The 27,667-nt window shown below is 41.0% G+C and overlaps 1 protein-coding gene across 1 annotated transcript in view; it reads right to left on the minus strand.

Annotated features, from left to right (window-relative positions):
- gabrg3 (gamma-aminobutyric acid type A receptor subunit gamma3) overlaps nucleotides 1–27,667 on the minus strand; it is a gene marked incomplete at both ends in the record, with an annotated part of 145,501 nt that overhangs the window by 24,451 nt on the left and 93,383 nt on the right. The window contains one exon of the mRNA XM_080832482.1: nucleotides 5,444–5,526. Coding sequence (XP_080688608.1) covers nucleotides 5,444–5,526 — 83 coding nt within the window. The remainder of the gene's footprint in view (nucleotides 1–5,443; nucleotides 5,527–27,667) is intronic.

The raw sequence follows: 27,667 nt of genomic DNA on the forward strand, positions 1-27,667 counted from the left end.
GAGAACAAAATCTCACCCAACAGTGCCTGGCAAGATGTTCACATTTTTCCAGTTTAATGTACTAACCAGATAAATGACACACTACTGCTATTATGTGTTTCTAAAACATGTCTATTTTTGGCCATGCAGTCATGGTGATGCCCTTATTTGTTCTTTGGAAATGCTATGAAAGATATGGCATGAACCACAGGGTGAGATCAATACTCAATACTCTGATGGATTTGCTGTCAGTGAGGAAATAACGGCGATGCAGAGTGGTTAGTCAATCAAAGTGCAGTTTTGTTTTCACTGAAATGATTTTGATTGCCTCAACCATTCAAAAATGAACGCATATATTGAAGAGTTTTTTTTTTAGAAACGCTTGTTCTCTTTCAAAAATCCAGTGTCAAACCCGCAAATATCACAAAACAAATGTTATCAGACACAAAAACATCCCTCCATCTTCTGACCCTGAACATGGACAGTCACGGACCAGACTTACGAAGAAGGTTCTTTATTTTATTCACTGAGGTAGCTAGAGACTCAGAGCAGGAACAAGGTAACCATTTAAGCATATTAGCCTTATATTGAATGTTAGCGTCCCTTTGACAATGTAATTTGGGGCAAGGAGAGAGCGCGAAGACTTCAGCTCTCCTTTCACTGTTGAAATGGCATCTAGCTCTCGCGTAAGACACAGATTTAAAGGAGCCAGACAGGCTTCATTCTTACAAGCAGAATGGCAATCCGACTATCCGAGCACTGCCTAGTGCCAGAGAAAGTGATATGTTTACATAGAGACAAACTGATTGAGAATATCACTCCTCATAGTGACAAAGCTGAAGTGTCTCAGTATCTCACGTCACCAGAGTGGTGCTGCTGCTTTCAAGTGGCCTACAGACTCACAGAGCTATGTGAGTAAGGGGACACATCTTAAAGAAATTACCTCTTTTCATTTTCAATCATATGTCCTCTTGGTTCTTGCACTAATAATAAAAAAAGAAATAACAGGTGCCCTTTGTCTAGGTCTGAGAATGCCTCTGTTGCAAATTTTAGAATCACCCATGATGAAAGATGATGACAGTGATGATGATGATCTCTTCCTCATTCAACTACTGTTGATACATTCTTTAATATCTCCCTCTGGAACATTAAGTTCGTATAACCGGACACCTTGGACGTAGTCCCAGTATAAAAGTTAAATCGCCGTTCCATATCAATGCTCTTGAATGGTTACCATTGACAACCAACGTAACGTGTTTTTTTTTTGACAGCTAGCGGATAAGCAGATAAATAGTTTGCCAAAGACGTTTAACTTCAAAGATATTGAAAATTCTTTAGAACCAGTGGCGGTCCGTGCATTTCACGACTAGGCCTTCAGCGATGTCCTACACGATGTTAAACTGAGTGAATCCACCTCCTCATACCATCATTATGACGCCATGGCTCTCGAACCAGTATATTTTATACAGAAAGGCAGTGTAAGTGAGCATTGCATCACCTTAACATAGTCGAGTACAACAGACTTTATTAATATTTCCGGAGCATTTCAAATCAATACACCCGTATTAAGTAAGGGATAACGGCCGACGAGCTGTCCAGTTCTACGAAGTTAATGGACGCTGCGGGGCAAAGAACACCACGACGCGGAGCGGAGTCCGCAGAAGTCCATTAACTTCGTAGAACTGGACAGCTCGGAGGCCGTTATCCCGCTTATCTCCCGTTTACAACATCCCAAAAAGTTTTTATTATTATTATTATTATTTAGAATTTCCTTTATCTTTAGGAAATTTAATATGCATAATAACCTGATGAATTCTTGATTTGAAGCCTAGTGCTCCCGTTAGAGAAAGTAGTGAGAAAGTAGTGCGTGGAACTGGACCTTTAGTTTCCCCGGGCGTTGCTGCAAAGTGACACTCATGAGCTCACCTCTGTAAAGTAAACGGACACACGGACACAGGTATTGTTCATAAGGTTTTACTATTTACAGTTGAACTCCACGTTTCCGTTGATGGTGAAGTTGGACAGAGCAACAGGGAGGTCAAGTTTAGTAATTTTGGTCGAAGGCTCACATTCGAGCCGGCTAGTTAGCCGTGAGCTACCATCTGTTTTAATGGTTTTTTTTTCTAAGCGCTAACAGCCGCCTACAAATAATATTCGAGACTTTCAGTTAAGAATTACAATATTCTACAACATTCGTGTAGAACATAAACAACTAACCGAGTCAATTTAGACATATAAAAAGTCGTGTAGACAGCTTAATTGACATAAAACATTGCCCACTAACTTGTCCTAACATGCCGCCATCTTGGTTCAAATTATCCTAGCTGTCAAAAAAATAAACGTTACGTTGGTTGTCAATGGTAACCATTCAAGAGCATTGATATGGAACGGCGATTTAACGTTTCTACTGGGACTACGTCCAAGGTGTCCGGTTATACGAACTTAATGTACACCCCATTAGCCAATCAGAAAACAGTATTACGTTCCAGAGGGAGATAACAATACATTAAGAGTAGTAAACTCTAAGTAATATGATCGCTTGGATATTACTGTCACAACTTAAAAATAAAAGGCGATTTTCAGGGATTAGTCTACAAAGTTTTATTAAGTCCACCAAAAGTAGCCTATGTGACTCAATGTAAGGTTTAACAAGTTTAACAAGTAACATCGCATTGTCCCACCTGCAAAGCAGTTTCATTAAACTTCCCATCCTCACGATATCCAGTTTTTCTTGAAAGTTCCGTCTTGAAAATGGCGTTGTAATTGTATCAAAAACTGGAATTATCAAGTTTGTGTAAACTAATTTATTTGAGTTGGTTAATGTAATTATATTTAGTCTTACCAATTGAAACAACTAGAAGAATAAGCATTGAAACCGATGTACGTCGTTTAGCCAGCTAAACTGAGCACTGAAGCACTGCACCGGTCTGCCTCAGTATCCAATCAAAGGACGTTTACGTGTCACGTTTAACGCGAGGAAAGAAATCTTCCGGGCCTTCTAGAAGGCCCAGTGTCGCCAACTCGAAATCTGATTGGTTGTCACAACTGTCTGTTTCAGTTCATTCAACTTAAATGAACTGAAACAGCAGGTTGTGATAACCAATCAGATGTACACTTCAATGTGAATTCTGAAGGCCTCAGGGAAGATTTCTGTTCTCGGGGAAGATTTCAAGGAGCGTGGCAACACATGATAGCGGAAATATGATTGGATGAAAGCTCTAACATAAATGAACAACGCTGGAAGCATGAAATGAAGATAATGGACTATGGGGAATCATTTAATACATATTTATGAAAAGAAAATATTAAAATTAAATTTATTTTGTTACATTTATTTTCTGATGATGTTTAGGCCAGCAGAGAAGGCCTTGAAGGCCCTGACGGACCGCCACTGTTTAGAACACAGCTGCTCAACTGTCAGCTGAAACTCCACTGAGCTGGGTTGATAAGTTACCGGACTACTTGTGGAGTGCTACAAAAGACGTGAATCCGAGGCAGAAAGGCCACTTTCCTTGACAGCGGTCAATTATGCATAGTCAAATATGCGCGTCGTGGAGTTCTTTGCCCCGCAATGTCCATTATCTTTGTAGAACTGTACAGCTCGTCGGCCGTTATCCCTTACTTGGAATGTTTGTGTTCTCGTCCAGAACTTCATTCTCTTCACTTCAGTCTCTTTTCCATCGTGCTGTTGGCCGTCTGCTTACACGCAGGTTACAAATGGCTTTATCCCACAAGGTACTCCACACTACATTAGCTGCAGAGCATATTGCTTGTATGTGGGTGTAACAGCTCTAAATGGGGGTGATTTTCTTTCCTCCATTTCTCTTGTTGTGCATGAGATTTACATTGCAGCAGTCTGTCTGACATGCCATTTTTCTACCCAGGCACAATGTCCTCATAAAGAGAATTTTTATGACACAATCCCCACTGCATTTGGTGATTTTTTTTTGTGTGAGAGGCTTTTAGCCGGCTGGTCACCGGAGCCTACTAACGTGCACTGAAATGAACTAAAGCCTGGAGCACAAATGACTGATTTTCTGCCACCTGCCCCGTTACTGCATCCTGGCTGTATGTTTTGTTTCGGGGGCCGAGCTAGAACACAATTCCAATGCACCCTTTCCACCAGTTTGTTAAACTGCTTTTGGTTGCTTTCCCAGGCTTAAATGTAAATTGGATTTGAATTTACTGTGATGGATGAGAATTTTCATTTGCTGCATTCCGCATCCTGTTAATTCCCCTCAGCTGTTTATAAATCACCTAATTAAAGGCAATGGCTATTGGACAAGTTGCTGGTAAATGATTTCTTGTTATTTGACCAGCTTCAGAAGAGGTATGGAAGCTGAGTGAGAATGCAGCAGCTCCAATGGAAGCTGGTAAGATGGCCTAATGATTGACCTACAGTGTTTCCTTGGCTGCTTGCCGATGAGCTGAGCCTATTTCTATGCTTCAGCTAACTTTGGTATGGAGCTGTCCTTGCTATCTGTTTACAGCACGTGCTGTACTTCCCTATTGTGCAAATATTTTAATTACAGGTGACTTACCTGAAGAACTTTCGCTTTATACTTTATGCTACTAGACTCTACAGATTGTAATAAAAGTTAGCATACAGTCAGGTAATTTGATTAGCAACAATCCACCGCCTCCTCTAAATTTAAAAAAGAACCTCCATGAAAAAAAAAATCTCCTGAAAAAAACATCATATCATATCTTCCTAGCAATACAATATAAATAAGAGTACAATAATCATCTGAATAGATATGACAATAGTTACAAGCTCAGAACCACAGAGTAAAGTACAAAGTCTAGCATTGTAACCGCTCAGAAATCAGGACCAATCAGGGCAGGTTTTGCATTTCCTGCTCCTGCAGAAGAGCCGGTCAGAGGTCAAACCTATACGTACTTATTTTCCAAGTATCTGATACAGTACGTACTTATTTTCCAAGTATCTGGATTTAAGTTTGGTTGTTTGGACAGAATCTGATCAGATTAGTCACTCTTAACCTGAATCCGGTACACAGACCCAACTCATACAAGAAAACCTGTTCACAAAGGTGTACTATTTTTTTAATATCCAGAACAACTATGGCATGTGTCATACTTGCTAAGAACAAAAACAGTGTTTGATATTCTTTGATCCTCACTAAGACATTGTTCAAATACTTCATCTTAAAAAAATGATTCGTAAAACACTGGGAACAACAGTGTTTTGGTGAAATACAAGATCAAAAAATATGCCATCACCACCAATTTCTCCCCTCACGTAAGGAGGCAGAGGAAAACTCAGTCACATGTTATGTTTATGGTAATAGGCTCTAGTATCCTCACAGCTATAGCAACTCCATAAGCCAAAGACTGCTTATCCAGCAGTCACCATGATGAATGAATCTTTGATATTCTTGACATATTTTTGTATTTGTTGTAGAGAGTGCAGCAGAAATGATGAAAGGGTTCTGGTAGAACTCACAGCTGGAGAAGATGAGTGGGCAGGAGTGGGCATCCATGGGAAAGTTGTGCAGCTGAAGCTGGCATTCAGCATTGATGGTGAGCCTGCAAACAGAGGAGGAGAACACAACATGAGTTACTCTTCTGCAAACAGGAGAACAGGAGGAGAACAGCGCCATGAGTTACCCTTCTGCAGACAGAGAGGAGAACACAACATGAGTTACTCTTCAGCAAACAGAGAGGAGGAGAACACAACATGAGTTACTCTTCAGCAAACAGAGAGGACAGGAGGAGAACAGCGCCATGAGCTACTCTTCTGCAAACAGGAGAACAGGAGGAGAACAGCGCCATGAGTTACTCTTCAGCAAACAGGAGAACAGGAGGAGAACAGTGCCATGAGTTACTCTTCAGCAAACAGGAGAACAGGAAGAGAACAGCGCCATGAGTTACTCTTTTGCAAACAGAGAGGAGGAGAACAGGGCTATGAGTTACTCTTCTTCAAACAGGAGAACAGCACCATGAGTGACTCTTCTTCAAACCGAGAGGAGGAGAACACAACATGAGTTACTCTTCTTCAAACAGGAGAACAACACCATGAGTTACTCTTCTTCAAACAGGAGAACAACACCATGGGCCCTATCTTGCACCCAGCGCAATTGACATGTCACCGACGCATGTATCATTCCTAGTTTGCACCCGGCGCACAGCGGAATTTGCGAAATGGGCGGGGCGGAACAGAGAAGGCGTTTCTCAGGCGCAAGTCTTCCCTGGCGGTATTTTGCAGTTTCAAAACAACAGTGCGCCGTAGACCAGAAAAAACCTAGTCTAATGTCAGAGGCGCATTGTGTAGAGTCTGTGGCGCGTATTCAGACGCTATTTTAAGGGCGTGTACTTGGCCGCACAGTAGGCTACACTTTACTTCTCTCGTCTACACGAGAGATCTACACCAATTTATTGGCAAGCCATGTATAATTACAAGGAAAATATACCACATGAGGAAATCATTGTGATATCCATATCCAAGATATTTTAAAAATAGGCATACATCTAGGCATCTACTGTCCCTATGCCCTCCCCGTTGCGGTCCAAGTAACAGCAGCACTGCATTTTTATGCGTCTGGGTCATTCCAGCATCCCCTCAGCTCTATTGGAGGCATATCACAGTCTGCAATAAGTTCGGCTATACATGCAGTTACGTCAGGTCTAGTCCGACATGCTGGGGAATTCATAAAATTCCCCGTAACACCCGACAGCCAGGAGAGGGCTAAGCAGGTGTTCTTTTCGAGGGGAATCCTCCATTGGATGGGTGGCTGTTGGGGGATAACGGCTATCCATTAAAAGCCTGGCTATTGACGCCTTTTATCAACCCTGCAACAGTGCGCGAAACTCATTTTAACAGAAAACTCACACACACACGCAGTATAATATAGAGCGAACATTTGGGATTCTAAAAATGCGCTTCAGGTGTTTGGACAGGTCAGGTGGTACTTTACAGTACAGTCCTCAAAAAGTCGCAGCATTCTTTGTGGCATGTTGTGTTTTACATAACATTGCCATGAATCATGGATGTGTCAATGACATAAATGAGGATAGATTAGAGGACTTTAGAAGACGTGAGGTTGAACTGCATGTGCCGATGCCATTAAACCCAAAAGCCCCAGCAGCAGCACGAGAGAGGAGAGCTCACCTGACAGAAGCGCTACTTCCTCTATAATGAGGTAAGTAAACCATTGCCATCTCCAGAGTATTGCTTGAGCAAATTGCAATATTATTACCATGCATACATAACCTAGTGATTCAGTGAGGGTGAACCCAAAACATCGGAAAGTATGTTTTTGTGACCTTTATTTCAAATATGTTGCCACCAAAAAACGAATGCTAGTAACTGAAAAAATACAAACAAGAAATGAAAAGTAGAAACGAGCACGTCGGTCTCCTCGGCTGTGAACCTTTCCGGTCTTCCTCCAGGTAATTCCGCCATTATAATAACAAGCCGCTATGGAATATGCGCTCCTCGCTCTTAAAGGGAATGTGAGATGACCCTCTGATTGGTTTATTGCATATTACGCCCAAACCACACCTATGGCTGAGTAACCTCCTTTGGACCAACCCATTTGACATTTGCGCCGGACGCAAGTGTGTTTTTTTCCGCTGTTATAATAGCAAATGCGCCATAGAGCCGCCCACACAGCTACTTGCGTTTGGCGCTGTCCTACTTGCGTTTCTGATCGTTAAAATAGGGCCCCATGAGTTACTCTTGTTCAAACAGAGAGGACAGGAGGAGAACAGTGCCATGAGTTACTCTTCTGCAAACAGAGAGGACAGGAGGAGAACACAACATGAGTTATGTCTCTAAGACGAAAACTCAAAAATAAAAATATCCCGGACGAGGGATATAGACCTTTTAGTGTTAACCTGACCACTCCATCACAGGGTTTGTAAAGGCCCACAGTGTAATAAGGCTGAAGATGTAATAACTGATCACATTATGAGCAGATATTGCACTCAGAGCCTGAGTGGTTGCTGCCTGATATATAATACCCAATTACATTATGGACAGTTGTAGCATAATATGTCTGATCTGTAAAGACTCAGTAGATGTTCAAATTTACATTACGGACAGTTATATAACTATTACTTGGGCAAGAAATTAATCTTACAAGTATTATTCAGATTACGAATGGGTCCTAATGTCACTGTATAATTTATGTGTGTGTGTGTGTGTGTGTGTGTGTGTCTGTGTGTGTGTTGTAGTGAAATTAAAACCTTTCATCAACTGCATCTCTTATGGAGAATAGATGTCACAGATGTAATATGGATAGTGAGAGTGAGTTAACGATGTGATAATCTTACTGCAAACTTAATGAGGGACGTTTCTGGCTGAGACTAAAAAAACTGAGTTGCAGAAAAAAGTTTGCAGTTTAACAGATAGAATAAATTATGCACCTTGGCATGTCTTTCACTCTAAAACACAATTTCCCACTGGAGCACACCTTCAACAACCGGACCTCCACATTGCCTGAACAGAACTAAACAGAACCCCATGGCAGCCTCGGGAGGGCTACTGCGCCATACCTCCTACGCTGCAGCCTAACAGATATATTGTTCTCTCCAGAACACACTTGACCTGGGACAGCTCTGTTTGAGAACTACATCGCTGTTGGAGACACAGGGAGCCAAGCAGGAGGGGAATGAAAGTGTAAGTACCCAAGACAGTTCTCATTTATTGGTTTGTGTCTGACTGAGGCTGCAGATTGGTTTTCTGTGTTCCCTACTCACCTGTGCGACACCTGAGACCTCAAGACACTGCTATAGAGTCCCCTGAGGCGTACAGATGTAGGCCAATGACTGCGTGGAGAAATGCCTTTGACTGCGACAGAGAAAGTCACGTCGAAGTCTGACTGGCAGGCAGCATATTATACTTGAGGTTGATAGGAATAGTGTCTCTCACACTCATTCTAAATGAGTCTCAATACAAACACTATATTAGCACAAGGCTTTGTTTGCTACTGACTTTAGGGAAGGTATTATGAAGATATCTTCTCAATACAAAAACCGGCCTGTACCGAGATAAGACAGAGCACTGGTGTGCAGGGGGAGGGGTGGGCACATCAACTGAAAAGCCACCATTGTTTATTCGAGCTGACCACAAAACAAATGAGAGTAATTAATCTGGTGCATGGCGTTTCATTGCCCCCCCAACCCCCTTAATCACCAACTACTACTGCTGGAACTGCAGAGGCCATGAATATTGATTCTCAATATTGATTCTCAATGTGCCTCTGTGTAGAGGTGGGTTGGGGGTTGGGGGGCTTGTTACTCTTGTTCCTGATTGGACTGTCATGAACTTGCCTGTGAGCCTGAATGTGGGGTCTTCCTGTTGCCAAGGAAATGCTTGGCGTTGGAGACAGGATGATAAAGTTTCACAGCTCAGCTGTGAAATCTCCCTTGGTCCAAATAGCAGCTTTGCCTCCCCTGCACCTCAGGAAGCAGACTGGAGCACTAAATAGGCCACTGTCTTAAGTCTTGCTCAAAGAGATAAATTAACCAAGACGCACTCTGCCAAAAATACACTTCTCACACCGGAGGTTAGCGTTCTTTTGTTTCAACTGTCACTTTTTTCTTCTCCTTTGGCTTTCTGTTTTTTTTTTTTTGCAGTGGTTTTGTTAGAGGTTCTGATTATTAAGCAAAGTGGAACAAGAATTTTTTTTGCAGTGGTTGTGTCAGAGGTTTCTGACAAGGACCTTCATCAGTGTCAACGTTGGGTGTACACAGAGAAGCCATCTTTAGGAACAAGAGTTTTGTCATTGGTGTATGGGCTTGGGGCAACTAGCAAAGAGACAGAAGGCCGCACTAGAATTTGATAGTTTGACATTTTATTTTATAGAGTATATAACACAACGGTGATAATACAGAAGCGTGGAGCTCATTACAGCAACCATGTAGCATAGAGTACCATAAGCCAACTGTTGTGCCACCGGTGTGAAATAATTTCTCTCACACAGAAAAACCCTTATCATAAGAAATACCCTCACTGAACAAACCCTTATTATAAGAAATACCCTTTATAAATACTCATACTTAACATGTCTAAGTCTATGTCCAATTACAGCACAACTGACATGTAAGGGAAAATGCCCACTGAGGTGTTTTAACATACACAAATCATGGGTGTGTTGGAACTATAAGTGCTATGAATGCCCTCTTGTTCTCTCTGAAATGATTTTGGTAGTTAGTTCTTCTTTGGGCTGATGTGCATGATGTGCAGTGTCACACAGTGGTTCCCAAACCTTTCATGGCAGGCCCCCCTTTGACAATGAAAAAAAAATACACCCCACCCCACACACACACACCACCACCACAACAGTGCAAAGACTGAGACACACACGTGTTATCTGCAGTAGAACATGCAATAAAAAAAACATTGTTTGTACATTTTCACTTTTCATTACGTTAATCAGTTAAACTTGTATTTGATCAGAGCTAACGGACTGGACCCCTTTTAAAGAGGGTGGGGCAATTCAGTTTTCTGTGAATAAGTCGAAAACCGTAGGGCTTAAGAGGACCACATTTTTTTTGTATGTTGGTCTTAAGAGGCCACGTCAACCATTCCACTACCACTTATTTCATGTATAGCGCCACCTAGTTACAAATGAAAAAGCAAAAATGGAGGGTTGTAAAACATTTTAATTGTTAGTTGACAAGGTCAAAACTGCACGAAATCGGCGGTAAGGGATCATTATGACACCTTCTGACTGCACGTTAAGTTTCGTGGAATTCCGTTCACGGGGGGCATGCAATAAATTGATTTATATCATTATACACCAACTGGCCTGTAGGTAGTGCGACACAGTTTTCTTTGAATATCCCGAGAACCGTAGGGCCTTGGAGGGCCAAATTGTTCTTGTATGTTTGTGTCAAGGGGCCATGTCAACCCATACCATAACCAGTCATTACATGTATAGCACCACCTAGTTAAAAATGAAAAAGCAAACATTAGGTGTTTTAATCGAATATATGTCAAAGTGCTCAAAAAATTACCAAATTTACCAGGGACATCAAGCCTGTAACCGTCCATCTTCGGTAGAGTTTTTGTCCATGGATGGAGCAAAATGGCTCTGTAGCGCCCCCTAGAACATTGCAAAAAACCCTGCGGATTGGGGTTATTTTGGCGTAGCTTGACGGAATTCGGTACATGTCTTCATCATGCTTGGACGCACCATAAAGTCTCTCGACGCCATGGTGGCAGGTCCACAGGAAGTCGGCCATTTTGAGTGGAAGATGCGTTTTGACGGATCCAACCCGAACACGTACATATGCCTGACTGATATCACCTATAGCACCACCTGTTGGTGGTTGGAAACTTCACTTTGTTTCCACACCTCTTTATGTGACCTGTTTTAACAAACCACATTGCAAAAGAAAAGTATACCAAAACAATCCACAAAAAGTAGTACACAAAACATTATATAACCAAATCATCAAACTCTATCACAAATAATTCCTTTAATACATAAAAATGACACACAAACCAATTTACACACACAAAACACACAAACACACTGACAACCATGACTCATTCTGTGCCAAAACCTACTGAACAGTTTGGCGGTCATATTTTGTAACGCTTTGCGTTACATCTAGTTTCACCCTCAGCCTGCCCCCTAACTTTTGGCTGAATCTGTTTCCGGGCGTGTCCTCTTACATGAAAATAACAGACATCTGCCAGCCACTCAGAAACGAGTATTTTTCATAAATGTAAGTATGGCAGGGATTTCATGCCCCACTCTCCATGTGGGAAGCGGAACATAGATCTACCACTTATAAAGGCTTCAATATACTTCTGCATCCTTCTCCGTCCTCGAAAAAAAATAGGCGGGCGGTGGATTCAGAAAAATTACTAATTACTAATCGGCCCTACATACTACTCCAACGGCTATGCGTGCTGAAACCCATTCAACGCCAGACCACTGGGTGGGGTAATGACTATTTGTCGAGGCCGGAGCTACCCCATCAACTCTTTGTTGGAAGTCATTGATTGTTTTTCCTCCCTACTCCCATCTGTCACTAACCTCACATGTAAGCTACCTCTAGACATGTCGAGCAGGTGTCGTCACATGGGCCTTGGAGACATGTAGCTTAGTTATAATTAGCAGTCTAATGCTTTATATACACTTGAGAAGGCAAATGTATCTCCATCGTGGTGGTCATTTTTTGTGGAAAACATAGTAGCGATCTATAACAAAACTATATGCTTATCTTACATACAATATAGAAACGATTTTAAAACGATTCAATAAAATGAATTCGTTCTTATTTTCTTTGGTATTTTTGTTCAGATTTGCAATGATTTCTGGGTAACCTAATACGTAGCCTATGGTTCGTGATTTTTCGCTTTATATCACTACATCACTATGACAACGCACTCACTCATTGTCGGCCACGAGGTGGTTGCCCTTGTCAAAAGTGGTAACCTGAATGTGTCACTATGAAACAAAGCATGCACACTTCGAACAAAATTACCCCGCAAACTCTGAGGAAAGGGCCAGAAAAATAAACCCACTGCAATCATCATACCAATCAACATGCAGTGTTATAGTTATATCAGCCACACAACAAGAGCATGCATACACATACATGCCAATAAACATGATTCTGATTCTGATACCTCAACATACAGTTGTGAGACTGCCTTTTCAACCATGAATATGATGAAACACATACAGGACCACACTCACTTATGATCCTCTGCCTGGACACCTTTAATGCCCAATTTTCAAGAAGACAATCTTAGAGAAATCGTTTTTTTGTGTGTGGTAATCGTTTATTGTATAAATACCTCCTCCCGGCATTCCTCAAATACAGCGAACGATGGCAACTAACAGACAACGGTTGATGGTGGAGCTGGACTAGTTTGAGTTATTAGCAGCGGACGTGCTTGTAGCGATTGTATGGGCCACAACTACAACAACAACAGAACAGGAGACTGAGGCGCAGGTGGTATGTACGTCCACTAAATGTTCCGCTAAATCAAGCGTTTAGCGTATTCACAATAACTCTCAAGAGTTTTCTGCTAATGCTTAGACCAAAAATCCATTGAAACACATAGTAGCAAGCTAGCCTCGCTGCCAGGGATTAAAATTAACGTCGTCCCGTCGTCCCGGGGCCGTATTAAATTGTCATTGGGACGATCAACAATTTAATTTGGGACGAAGTCGGGACGACAAGAATTTCAGCCTGTTTTTTATTGCACTTGCAACTCATTTAAACGGAAAAGAAACGCAATTTCAATGTCCTTGAATGAAGACATTAGACACAGACAATAAATTACTTGACTTGAAATGGACTCGCGCCTCACGTTTGTGTTCTATTAGTGACAACAGTGGCGGTCCGTGCATTTCACGACTAGGCCTTCAGCGATGTCCTACACGACGTTAAACTGAGTGAATCCACCTCTTAATACCATCATTATGACACCATGGCTCTCGAACCATATATTTATACTAGGGATGCACCGAATCCAGATTTTTAGGGTTCTGCCGAATACCGAATCCACTGGTTAAGATTCGGCCGAATCCGAATCCGAATACCGAATCCTACTCCAATCCTACTCCATTAACACTAAACACATTAATGAAGTAAACAACGTCAACATCAGTGTATTTTTCGTTTTATTTAATTTTCACTGGGAAAAAATAGGCAACTTTCTGCAAAGTAAAGTGTTTTTCTTTAAAAAAAAAAAAAAGACTTAACTGAAATGAATGTTATTGAACATTAATCAATAAACATGGATAATAGGCAGTTTTTTTACCGTTTAGATCATAGGCAATAATGAGAACAGTAGCCAAATGTAACTAAAATGTTAGGCCTAACCACACAGGCCTCTCCTGCATCACAATGAACCTATTAGGTGAATGAGAAATTAGAACTGAGAGTTTCATTTCAGGAAAACAAGACTATGATGAGAACAGTAGCCAAATGTAAATTATAGCCAAAAAATAGGCAACATTATGCAAAGAAAAGTGTTTTCCTTAAAACAAACAAACAAAAATTGTAAGTTATATGGCTACATGTTCTCATCATAGCCTATGTTCTAAACGAGCCTATTATCCATGAAGCCTATACTGAGTAAATGTTCAATAACATTAATAATTTCAGTTAGCCTAAGTCACCAAACATATAAATATATATAGGCTAACTGAAATTATTAATGTTATTGAACATTTACTCAGTATAGGCTTCATGGATATTAGGCTCGTTTAGAACATAGGCTATGATGAGAACATGTAGCCATATAACTTACAATTTTAGGCCTAACCACACACATTCTCTGCATATTACATCCAACCATCACATGAAATGAGCGTTTCCTTTGAGGAAAACAAGACGCTCGGAATTAAGAGGTGACAGCCGGTTGCGAGTGTGGGAACGAATGTCCCCAGCAGTACTGAAAAGTCTTTCACTGGGCACAGAGGTTGGTGGCGCACAGAGGTAGACTTTTGCCGTTTTCGCCAGTAATGGAAATCGCTGCTGGTTTGTCTTCCACCACTGAAGAGGATCCTCTCTAAGAGGAATAAGGGGCTCACTGAAAAAAGTGCCTATCTCCACGTCAACACTCGATGTGCCTGCATCAGTATCGCTGCGGTACAGATCGTCCCAGCCGCTCCAGATTCCTGAGCAGTGCCGTTTAGTGCTTACTGTCGGGCCTTGTTCCCTCTCAGGCTGTTCAGTTGCTGTAGGCCTCGCAGATGCGCCTTGCTCCGATTCAGATAAACGGGATACAGCCTCCTGCACAAGCAACTTTGATCGACATTGTTCTGTGTCACTCACCCAAAATTTCGCCTTGTATCTGGGATCCAGACATGTTGCCACAACTAAGTGGCTATTTTGCCCGCTTCCCGCAAACCTGTCCTCCAGAGATTTCAGCAAGCGGGTTTTCATCTGCTTGATTCCATGCCCGTCTGTTTCGTTGTGGATATAGCGCTTCAACATCATCACGGCTGGCAGGACAGTAGATATACACGCATTTTCTGCGCTTATTTCTCGAGTCAACTCTTCGAAGGGCCTGAGCACCATCAGAACATCCCCCATCAGAGTCCACTTCTGTGCATGGATATGTTGCATACCCTCTGTCTCGGACACGTATATGTTTATGGCACGTTTTTGTTCTGTTAAACGATCGCACATCAGGTATGTTGAATTCCATCGCGTTGACACGTCCTGGATTAAATGGTGGTTTGGCAGCCCTAACTCCTGCTGTAGAGCAGAAAGCCTTGATTTAGCACTTGAAGAGTGCCTGAAGTGGCCAACAGTTTTCCTGGCCAGTGTGATCATGTCAGAGACACCTTGTTGAGATAAAAGACTGTCGTGGATGCACAACTGGAGCGTGTGCGCAAAACAGCCAACACTTGGCACCCCTGCAGTGGACATGGCTTTCCGCATGTTTGCAGCATTGTCCCTCAAGACCAGATGACACTTGTTGACAGGTATGTCCCACGCTCTGATAATTTCTTGCAGTGCATCTGCGATGTTTAATGCGGTGTGTCTTCCATGGAATGCTTCACATCGAAGAATTGCATGTGAACGCTTAAAATCATCATCAATCCAATGTGAGGTCACACTGATGTAGGACTGTGTAGTGTACTCACAAGTCCATATGTCGGTTGTAAATGAGAAAGCCTGTGCTTCGGCAACGTGTTCTTGTATGCGAGAAGTGACAGACTCATGCATTTCAGGGATGATTTTGTCAGCAAAAAAGCGCCTGGAGGGAATTTTGTAACGAGGCTCAAGCAGTTGGAGTAGTTCGGTGAATCCAGTGTCTTCTACTATGCTATATGGCTGCAAGTCAATGGCTATCTTTTTTCCAATTGCTGCATGAATGGCTTTGGCTTTAGGCTGATCTGAGGGCCACTGTTTGTTCGGTGTAGGGCTGACAAAGCTGTTCATGGTCGCCTGGCTAACACACGTTTTTAGCTGTGATTCATTTGTCGTACCTGAAGTTGCTGGATTTTGTCTGCTGTCTTCAGATTCCTTCGTGCACAACTCGTATTCTTTTGGATGTTTAATACGCAAATGCTTTAACAGCGGGGATGTTGTATATTTTTTAGGTTCCTTGCCACCACGAGACAAATCGGATTTGCAAATTGAACATATAGCTCGACTTGAATCGCCTTCTTTTATTTGAAAGAACTGCCAAACGACACTTTTTTTGTTAACTACTTCCATTTTAGCTTTCTAGTGACTCGCAGCTACAGCCACTGCATTCCAACGCGCCACTTGTTTGTAAACAGATAATTACGTCGACCAGCGTGGCGCGCGCAGTGAAAGCTTAGGATTCGGAGGAAAAAAATGCCAAGGTTCCACAGAACCCGAACCCCTGAAAAAGCCCAATATTCGGCCGAATCCGAATACTGGATTCGGTGCAACCCTAATTTATACAGAAAGGCAGTATAAGTGAGCATTGCATCACCTTAACATAGTCGAGTACAACAGACTTAATTAATATTTCCGGAGCATTTCAAATCAATACACCCGTATTAACAATACATTAAGAGTAGTAAACTCTCAGTTATATGATCGCTTGGATATTACTGTCACAACTTAAAAATAAAAGGCGATTTTCAGGGATTAGTCTACAAAGTTTTATTCAGTCCACCGAAAGTAGCCTATGTGAGCTTTAACAAGTTTGTCCACTAAACATCGCATTGTCCCACCTGCAAAGCAGTTTCATTAAACTTCCTATCCTCACGATATCCAGTTTTTCTTGAAAGTTCCGTCTTGAAAATGGCGTTGTAATTGTATCAAAAACTGGAATTATCAAGTTGGTGTAAACTAGTTTATTTGAGTTGGTTAATGTAATTATATTTAGTCTTACCAATTGAAACAACTAGCATAATAAGCATTGCAACCGATGTACGTCGTTTTCACAATTTAGCCAACTAAACTGAGCACTGAAGCACTGCACCGGTCTGCCTCAGTATCCAATCAAAGGACGTTTACGTGTCACGTTCAACGCGAGGAAAGAAATCTTCCAGGGCCTTCTAGAAGGCCCACAGTCGCCAACTCGAAATCTGATTGGTTATCACAACTGTCTGTTTCAGTTCATTCCACTTAAGGCGAGACACGGCAGGCAAAAACATCGTTTTTTCAGCAGTGGTCAATTTTGAGATTTTGAGCTAGTTCACTCCCTAAACATGTAATCTTTCATACTAGCATAAAGAAAATATCCTAATTATACATTAATGTGTATATTTATTCACATTTTGTCTGTTCGCGGCGTCAGCATTCTCATAGGTTTCCAGGAAAGTTAGCAGTCTAACGTAACGTGCAGTATGTCGGCTTTCTGATGCTTGACATGTTTGGTACCGTTGGAAAGCGCTATAGCTCTCACACAACGTTATCTAATCCAAATAAGGACATTTCCTTTCCAGCAGTAACCAATGATGTTAGCAAAAACGGGGGTTTAAACATAAGGACGCAATTTCATTGGTTTGCGGTGGTTTCTGATAACGTGATTCGCTCAGACGCATCACGTGGTATGGCTTGACACTTCCTGAATCTTTAAATGCGATTTTCTCAAAATGAGTTTTTTGTCATTCTCCGGTAGATACTTCTCAGCCTATGTAGCACCTATGTACACCAAACTTTCCAGTTATACACTTAGAAGTCTTCTGAAGATATTTACAGAAGGATTTGTTAATTAATCATTCCTGGCCTGATTTATGTGACATTTTGATCAAAAAAAGGTGGCGAAAATCGTTTTTTTAAGGCTATAGACAGTATATTTTGATTTTCTAGGTAATGAAAGCAGATATCCTGAAATCCCTCTGTAAATTTGTTTGCATCTTGTATGTTAACAAAATGAAAATAAAAAAAATCACCTGGCTTTATCGTATGTCCAGATATATCTACCGGAAATATATGCAAATTTGAGCATATTTAATTAGATAAGGCCTAATTTGCATAATCAAACATAGTAATTACAGAAACTTGTAATACATTTTTTGTTCATACATGTGTGAGTAATCAACTGAGGAAGTTTCATGGTGATATCTATTATTTAAAAAAAATACCCTATTCACCTGTAGTGTCTCGCCTTAAATGAACTGAAACAGCCAGTTGTCGGGGAAGATTTCTTGGAGCCTGGCAACACATGATAGCTGAAATATGATTGGATGAAAGCTCTAACATAAATAAACAACGCTGAAAGCTATGAAATCAAGAGAATGGACTATGGGGAATAATGTAATACATATTTATGAAAAGAAAATATTAAAATTAAACTAGAATGCGTTTCGTGAACGAACTGCAAGAGTGCGCTTGCTCTGTTGCGGCCATCAAGCACAAGCAACTGCAGTGGCCGAGTGCGCATATGTTGTTGAGGGGCCTCACAGACTGATATCTGAGAACAAAATCTGTATAGTACTGTGTTTTCTGTGTTCAGTACAACGTTGAATGCAGGTTGTAGGATGAATCTGCCAGCCTTCCGGTGTAACCATCTGCAGTGACACTGAATACACCTTTTTGTTTTCAACCAATATATTTTAGCAAGCAACCAAGCTCAACCATTATATTTTGGCTCCACTGACGTTTAGACATATGAGGGTATCTTTGTTGTTCTGTTTTTGTTTGTTTGTTTGCTTGTTTATTGTGAAAGGGTCTAGTGTGTTACATTTAGCTTGGAGAAGTATTAAAATAGGCTCCAAGTGACATTATCTCTTATGGGGTGTAATTATTCCTCCAAAGGTCGTGTTAATCAATGAGTGCACCTGAATTGTGCGGTATTTGTTGAGGGAGACTTGGGCTTGTTTTGATTTTGTATTGGTTGCGGATGCAATAAATCTTGTCTGTGCTTCAAATGTAAATATATGTATTGTCTCTCTGTATTATGAAACTTGCATATTTACTAAGCACAAACATTTCAGGTGTCATGGTCATAATAGTTCCAGAGTTTCGTTATACTGACTTACTGAGCTCAGTGAATTGTTGAAATTGTTATCTTGGTAAAAGGAAACATCTCTGCAACAATATTGGAATGAATGCGGTTACATAGCCAGCTTTACTTAAAGTTTATTGTAAGATATAGCTTGTTAGACTTAATGCAGTTAGAGTTAGACTGTAGGTCTAGTATCTAACGTAAGCAACACTTTTACTGTATAGCTAGAGAGCACTTGTATCACATTGGTTTATAGTCTGTCAAATTAGTTCTAGTTATTGGTGTTCGTTGGCATAAAAAGTTAGTCTTCTCTTATAAGCCTATAGTACATCTGATTAGAGCTAGCAACCATGAATTGCAGATTAAGGGGCCCCCTATCTCAGTGTTCATTTTGGCAGCTATTTTAGATTCAGTCTGAAGACAAAAATGCATATTAGTTTTAGTCACATTTAGTCATAGTTATCCTTCTTAGTTTCAGTCTAGTTTTCGAAAACTCATTACAATTTAGTCTAGTGTTAGGCACATTTAAAATTCCATATTATAGCCACATTAAACTCCTTCCCTTCCCTTCTCAGGCCCAGGGACCTCCTGTGTTGTGTCTACTGCATAGTAGTCTAGCTTGCAGTACTTAAATTGTGGATGCAATTAGTCTCCAAGATACAGATCTCATGCCAACAGCTGAATTCCAATTAAATCAATGTAAATAATAATTTAAGGCAATACTTGATTAACAGAATTGTCATTGAAATATATAAGAATATCACGTCTGGATTTTGAAAATTCAAATGATGTGTTGCGCTGTCAAGCTAAAAAGGCACCGGATGCCAAAAAGAGCCCGGGTGACGTAATGTTGACTTTCGAACGCCTCTTGAGTGACAGTTTCTATGGCAACGTTAGCATTACGTAATCGGGTCACCACGTAGGCCGGGCGCTTATTAGCTTTAAGTCTCAGAGTCGTTCGAAAGCCATCAGCTACTTTTTAGTCGCTTAATATTGTGCCTTAACGGACACTACGCACCCGGACACTTTTTAGCTATCAGTCAGAGAGTCTCAAGAGTTGTTCGAAAGCCATCAGGTACTTTTTACACGCTTAATATTGGCTGCCGGTCTTTTGTAAGTAAGCACACATCAACAGGTTTCGCGCGCTAGCATCTATATTGCTAATAGCAATTCCTCCTTTTGTGCGACAATATTAAGCGACTAAAACGTAGCTGATGGCTTTCGAACTACTCTTGAGACTCTCTGACTGATAGCCAAAAAGTGTCGGGGTACATAGTATCCGTTTAGGCACAATATTAAGCGAATAAAAAGTTTTAGCTACACCTGCCTGCTGGTAACCTGTAAGTTAGCAATGTCCGCTAGCATGTCAAAGCTGGCAAGCCCCCGTTGTTCTTTAGTAAAATGTTGTGCAAACAATGCCCTGTTTTGTTCAAATTTAATTGTGGGTGCCGTCAGATATGTCTTAAAATCACAACACATTAAGGACTTTCTTAATTTAAGCACAACAACAGATGAATAGCTTCAAGCTAACAAGATAGCTCGTTACACTAGCACGAGCTAGCTAATGAAATGTGCTTACTTTGATACTATAACCAACTAGCGAATCAACCACTTTCCTACCAAAGTCAAACATCAAGCACATGGTTGTTTTGGTTGGTTTATTGTAGGTCAAATACAAGCAAGCTGGTCTCAGGTAGCAAAGTACAATGCAAGATGCTCTGAGGTAAATCGCGTTAGGGTGACGTATTGGCGTTGGCATAGCAACTGTCACTCAAGAGTCGTTCGAAAGTCAACATTACATCATCCGGGCTCTTTTAGGCATCCGGTGCCTTTTTAGCTTGACAGCACAATACAACTACTATGCCTAGCTGGCCTTAGAGTTAAATCAACCACATATCCTCCATATGAAATGCTGTGAAATCTCATAACCAACAGATTTAGCTAGATAGTTTTGACAGTTGAAAGTGGTAACAATGATAATAACAATTGCCCAAATAGACAAGGCTAATCAAACCAGTCACATATTCATTTATGTTTTGCTTGATTAATGTTGTGCGTAGCCTGTCCTATAGTCCATACTGCAATGAGTTTACTAGCTAGCTATCGATAGCTTGTATAAATTAGCTAGGATATCAGGGGTTAAAGCAAAAAAAAATCCTGTGCCTGAACTTTTTTTGTATGTGGTTGAGTGCAAGGGGGTGTGTGGTCCTGTTGCGAGGACACATTTACAGGGTCAAAAAAACAAACAAAAAAACATTTAGAAATGAATGATGGCAGATTATGGTGGAACTTTTGAAACTGCAATCCCAAGAAGGTCAGCAATAGTACTCCACCTCACTACAATATGGTTCTAACACATGTAGCATTTACGATTTCTCTTGATATCAAGTTTTGCTGCTAAGCTTTGTCCTTGGAAGAGTTCAAGATCATCACCTACAATCATAAGGTGACATGTTATAAGGGTATGTGAAATTCAGTCAGTGGAAGAAGATTTGATTTGCAACCATTTCATTGAGGATATATGAAAAAGGACAGTGATCCACTTTTTAAACCGTTAAAGTGCAACAGTGAACTGTAGATTTCTATTGCAACATTTCCATAATTACTTTGTTCAAAAGAAATAATCGTAAATTAAAATATACATATTTTATTCTAGCATACAGTAAGTGCTGAGGCATTGGCTATATTCATGTTCCTGCCTGGCAAGTGTTGCTGCATTGTCATCTTCATCAAAAAAACGAACGAGGACATTGTCTATGTTGTTGTTGATGGCTTCGTCGACATTTAAGAAAAACATGCCGTTTTTAGCTTTTCCGAAATACGTCTTTTGGACTATGGTGTTAACCGTGTGTTAAAATAGCTGGCATGCTGATTGGATATTGACAGTTTAGTCAAAGCAATTTTGACTTCAGCTATTTTTTGGCATAAATTCAACAGGTGTTGGGCGAGCCTGGAAGACAGATTGTGTTCTGCGATGAACGTACACACGCGTTTTTTCAGGGCACATTAACGGTCAGTTATTGATGCCGGTACATCAGATCTGGTTGTTGCTCCCGGTAAAAGAGTTGTGTGTTGGATAGCGCGAACAGCTGCTCTATGAGCGGGGTCTAACTCATGAAGTGGAAGAACTGGAAGCACTTTTTCCCCGCTAGTTGCATACAGTAGCTTTCTTGAGCACAAGAGAGCACCTGCTTCTCTTAACTTCTTACACTGGCTACCAAAAGGCTTACCGTCCTTCCCCATCTCTTCTATCCATGCCCAGCGCCATTTATTTTTCAATCCTTTATCAACTAGGAGGGCATCATCCCAAGGATTCTTGAATTGACTCTGCTTCGGTGTGACAGTGGTCTCTACGTAGCATAGGGCAGAGCGATATAGAAACGCCGTTGCTGATGGCACATTTTCACAAGGCCCACCCCAATCTACTTTTGATTGGCTAATAATTTTATTTTGAGCGCCTGAGAGTTGTGCTCCTTTCATATCATTGGCAGACGAACTCACAAACTCAAAAGTAACGGTGATGATATGGAGACGTGTTTAAAAAATATATATTATTATTATATTAGACTTTTTTTCCGCAGCCAAACGCCGCATGCCGGAAATCCGGCACGGTGCCGGAATACTTTAATCCCTGGGATATGCTACCTCACCGTTAGCTAACGTTAGCTAGCTAAACGTTTACCGAGGCTAACGAATTGCCCAAATAGACAAGGCTATTCAAACCAGTAACATATTCATTTATTTTTTGCTTGATTAATGTTGTGTGTAGCCTGTCCTATAGTCCATACTGCAATGAGTTAACTAGCTAGCTATCGCTAGCTAGCATAACTTAGCTAGGATATGCTACCTCATAGTTAGCTAACGTTAGCTAGCTAAATGTTTACCGAGGCTAACGTGAAGCTACAATCGAAAATGATTAGCTAGCTATCCAAGCTAGCTGACACAACCTAAACACTCGACTGCCCCTTTGAAGTCAACTTAACGTTGGCTAATATATTCTAATAAGTAGTTATCATTGACAGTTACTAGCTAATTTACCAAACTCCTTTCTTGTCTAATTGAGCAGTTGCTGGTGTGAGCTACAGTATGGGAGCTGGCAATGCCATTTCTAGCTCTACTTCACAATATTGCTGCCTAGTGTAATAAGTTAACGTAAAACATAAATGTTTATAAAGTATCAGACACAAACAGGATACAACACACCAGTTACCAATTGATATTATGTGTTTATTTACCGAAAATGTCAGTAAATCGAGATGATGCTGCTTTTGGTCCCGTCGAAAACCATTCACACAGGTTACGAGCAGTGGGGTTTTTGAGAGCTACTTATACCAAGAGATCGCATGTTGGCGAGATCATAGAGTGTCAGTGAAGCTCAGTGAATTGAGAGGGACAGAGAGTAGAGGTTCCTTGGATTTGGCGCAGGTGTCAGTGAAGCTCAGTGAAGCACAGGTGCAAGCCAGTTTAATGAGCCTATAATGATGTCATAATGCCTCAAAGTTCTGCCATGCAAGTCTATGGAGAAAAAAGGTGATGGAAAAAGAGGAATAAAAAAGGAGTGGCAAGGAGTACCGCCACGAAAAGATATAGCAGGTTGCACCGGATCGGGCCGGACATTTCGGTGTTTGAACCGCGTCTGTACCTCGAACGGGCGAGGCCTGATTCGATGCAAGAAAAACGGGGAGAATAAAGAAAGAAAACTTGACAACAACAATACTGTGCTTCCCTTCGGGCAAGCACACTTATTAAATTAAAAAGGAAGTTCCTTCCTGAGTGGAAAAAGACATATTCTTGTATTAAATGGGATGCAGGAATAGGAATGTCATCTCAGTTTTAAGAAATTACCCAAACCAATTGAGAGTTTTAATAAACAGTTTTGTATAATCTTATAATCTTGTATAATCTTAATGGTATTCATTGTTTGAATTAATTTGCACCAAATTTAGTTATTTTTTTTCTCCATAAAATTCGGGACGGTTCCGGGACGTTTCGGGACGGTTGAAAATGATTTTCGGGACGGTTGAAAATGATTTTCGGGACGGTTCCGGGACGGTGGTGAAAAAAGTTAATTTTAATCCCTGCTAGCTGCTAATTAGTACAGCGTTATCGTGCTGATATGCTCTCACACGCCACCCTCATTGAGGCAAAAGTAATGTTTGCCTCAAGTCTCTTTCACTGCCGTTTTATGTAAGGTCAGCCATTCTAAATAGGTTCTACACATACGTGAAATACATGTCCTATTTAATGGATACAGAGCACTGCTCCCAGCATTACTCCGTAGCAAATTACGTTAGATGTCATTTCAAGCTGGTTGGAGATGGCACTTTCAACACCGAGCCACCAGCCAAGAGACCAACAGTGGTCGGGAGCAATGTTCTTTTCGAGGGTTTATATAAAATACCGTAGCCGTAATGCTGCATGCGGTGCGGCTTTGTAGTTTAACAAAGTCGTACTAAAACATGTTGACAGAAAACAGGAAATGTGAGGTCCGGACATGTGTGATTCCGGAAATGATGTAGTTTGGAAATGATGCCGTAAGCAGGCCAATCACAGCCAAGGGGGTATCCGACTCTCACTCTCTAAGAAAAGTTAGAAAAAAGCGTTCCTCTCCGACCAGCTCTCCGTGGGCTCTCCAAGGGCTCGGATGGGCGTCAACACCTGGGTGAAGGTGTTGCCAGGGCGTGCCAAGGCATGCCAAAGTGTCCCTCTACGACCGAATCGGAGAAGTAAAAAACGGCCTTTAGGCTTCTGTGGCTTTTATGGCGTCTTTGGATGGTGTCAGTTTGGAGATATTTCAATGACTATCGTGAGACATGTGGTTTTATGTTGTCATGTGCTCGGGGCTGTGAATGTGCTGCTTAGATTGAGTGGGATTTATTACGTCAGGCTGGAGGTACAGTGGCTTTCAAAAGTATTCAACCCCCCTGACAGTCATCACCATTTTCTGTTATACAAAACATACTTATACATATTTTCCCGATTAGTATTGCCATTGTGACAATATGTCACCATATTACCATAATGCCATACTACTACAGGCTGAAATGTCAAAAAAACAAATACATGAAAAACTAAAATGTTTATGTATAATGTAAGTTTTCAACCCTTATACATGCTTGGTAGGGAACCCCTTTGCTCAAATAATAGTCTTAAGTCTTCTGAGTCTTCTTCGCATATTATTGTTATTTTTCCACATTCTTTTTTTGGTAGAATTTATGAAGAACATCTAGGTTCATGGGATGGTGGTGCTGGGCTGTAGTGCCACATATTCTCTGAAGGGTTTCGATGAGGGCTTTCTGACTGAGCTATTCTAGAATGTTTACTTTACTGTTGGGTAACTGGGTAATTGCCTCGGTTGATTGTCCTACTAGTAGGTAATCCCTCTCCCAAGCCTTAGTTTTACTGCTACAGGTTTTTTTTATGTGATATTGTGTAGATTTTATTTCCATTTATCCTCCCTTCAATTCCCAAAAGTTCCCCAGTTCCTGCAGTCAAGATATATCCCCACAGCATGACGATACCACTGCCAAACTTCACGATTTGGGTGGTGTTTCTTGAGGCAAACTCCAAACATGCTTTAATGCGGATCTTCTTAAACCATTTTTACCACTCTCAAATACAGATGTATGGATAGCTCTTAACTTTCTATATTGTAGTATCGAGGTACGTCGATGAGTTCCTGATTCAAGGGATTATGGGTAAATGCCACGATCTTGTTGTTATTGTTGTAATGTAACCTCTGAACTGGCAAAACAGTTTATGAGCATGCTAAGGTAATAACTGTGCAGGTGAAGAGACGCCCACTGGCCAAATCTAAAAAAGATTTTTGGAAACAGAAAGCGTTTTTCTTTGTACTTAATGCGAATTTGATAACTGTGAAGTAGCATTGATCAGCACACTTGAAGGTGTGCCAGAGTTTGGCACTTAGTGCTTATCTGTGGGTCTTCCCTGCTGTGGAAGGAAGCAGGGTTCTGAATGTAGGGAAGAGTATTACACTAAATCTGCATGAGTGAACACTCAAATAAATTGTGTGAAATGAACAGCGTGAAAGGTGATATCAAGAAAATGGCCAGTATTTTTTAAGGACACACTGTAAAAATGACTTACATTATTTTTGTTTTTGGTACTTACATAATTTGATTTGCCCTGAAAAAATATAATGTTACCTCACTTTTTTTTTGTTACAGCATATCATTTCTTACAGTGTATCATGCGTGAATAATTTGACATCTGCTTTAATTTGGAACTCAAAAGCAGAGGGGCCTGAGAGTTTATTTCTGTTTTTAATTGATTTATTTTTAACGTTAGCAGACAAATCACTTATTTAGCTTTCAAAAACATACTAGCGCATCATTTTCAACACTCAAAACACCAATTAGAAAATGATGTGTGAGCAGCTGTTGTGATTGTGAGAATGGTGATGATTTTCAGGGGGTTTGAACACTTTTGCAAGGCCCTCCATGCTGTGACACTGACAGCAACACCCCCGCCATCGCATGTGCTTTTAGCAAGCAGAGCATCTTACAAGCAAGGAGAGCATTTCCATGTGCAACCAAGCTGTTCACCCATCTCTCTTTCTCAAAATCTATTTATTTATGAAGGAAGCGGCTGCAGGCACAAACTCCCATCACATCTGCTTTCATTATGCATGTCTGCGATATTGTTTACTATTGTCTCACAACAACAACAGAAAAAATCTGCATAGACAAAACTTAATTGCTCGGGTAGCCAAAGTTTTATAGGCACATCCTGGGGAATTTCTGTCCAACATTTCGTACCAGTTATGTCCATATTTAGCCTTACACCTATCTACAGTGTGAATATCTCTTGCCCAGTTCACAATCATGATCCCCAATAATAATGGCCTTGTTCTCCTCTTGGTGCTGATTGGCCTTAGGGCTCATATGTCAAAGTATATAAAGTATATGCCACTGTGAAACTAAAAGTTTTAGGGCCTTTGAGTGGAAAACTAAGGTGATCTGTTAATTGATTAATGGGGAATTAGGGAGGAGGAGCACCAGTTATCAACAATAAGGAAACTAAATGAAGTTTAAAGATTCATTCAGATTAAGTTAGCGGGCTTCAGGAGAAGCGTCAGGAGAAATAAAGATGAATATAAGTTTAGTTTTAGCATTTAAAGACCTTTGTGGCTTCAGTAGAATCTCTGCCCACTCCATCACTGATAGATTTTGGGATAATGTACAGATGGTAGACACGAGTATCTCATGTTTTTATCATCTCCGCTTCCGTTAAGCTTTGGACCTTTCCTGATAACAGGGAATGATAAATGGATGTGAATTTGTGGCCGCGATTTTGAGTGTCTGACCTTCTGGATAATTCCCAATAATGCATTCAAATGTTCCCTGACTTCTACAGCATTTAAAAAAAAAGTGTGCTTATTTTTCAGGCTGATATAAAAAGACCAGACGACCAGATTGATCTGCTGAACTTTAGACGTCCCTGTTCTGGTTCAACTTTGCTCTGTCACGCTGGTGGAGCTCGTCACTGACCCAGGCACACAGACCACAATGAAGTTGCAGTGGCATCTTGCATGTCTGGGCGCCACAATCTGCCAGTTTACCCAAGGACAAGTACAATCTGTGGCAGCATATCTGGGACTCTGTACCAAAGGCGTTTCAGAATCAAAAACGCTTGAAGTTTTGTTTGTCCTCTGGCCAAAAGCGCTTTCAGAAAAGCCTGTGTTTTTTATGGCCTCCACAAGGCCCAGAACAGAGTCAGGATCTGTCAAATTGTATAATGGCCAAAGCTGAGGTTGATGGCGGTGCTCAGATACCCAGGAGGGAATCTTTT

This window comes from Sprattus sprattus, assembly GCF_963457725.1.
Source record: "Sprattus sprattus genome assembly, chromosome: 2".
Taxonomy (NCBI): Eukaryota; Metazoa; Chordata; class Actinopteri; order Clupeiformes; family Clupeidae; genus Sprattus; species Sprattus sprattus.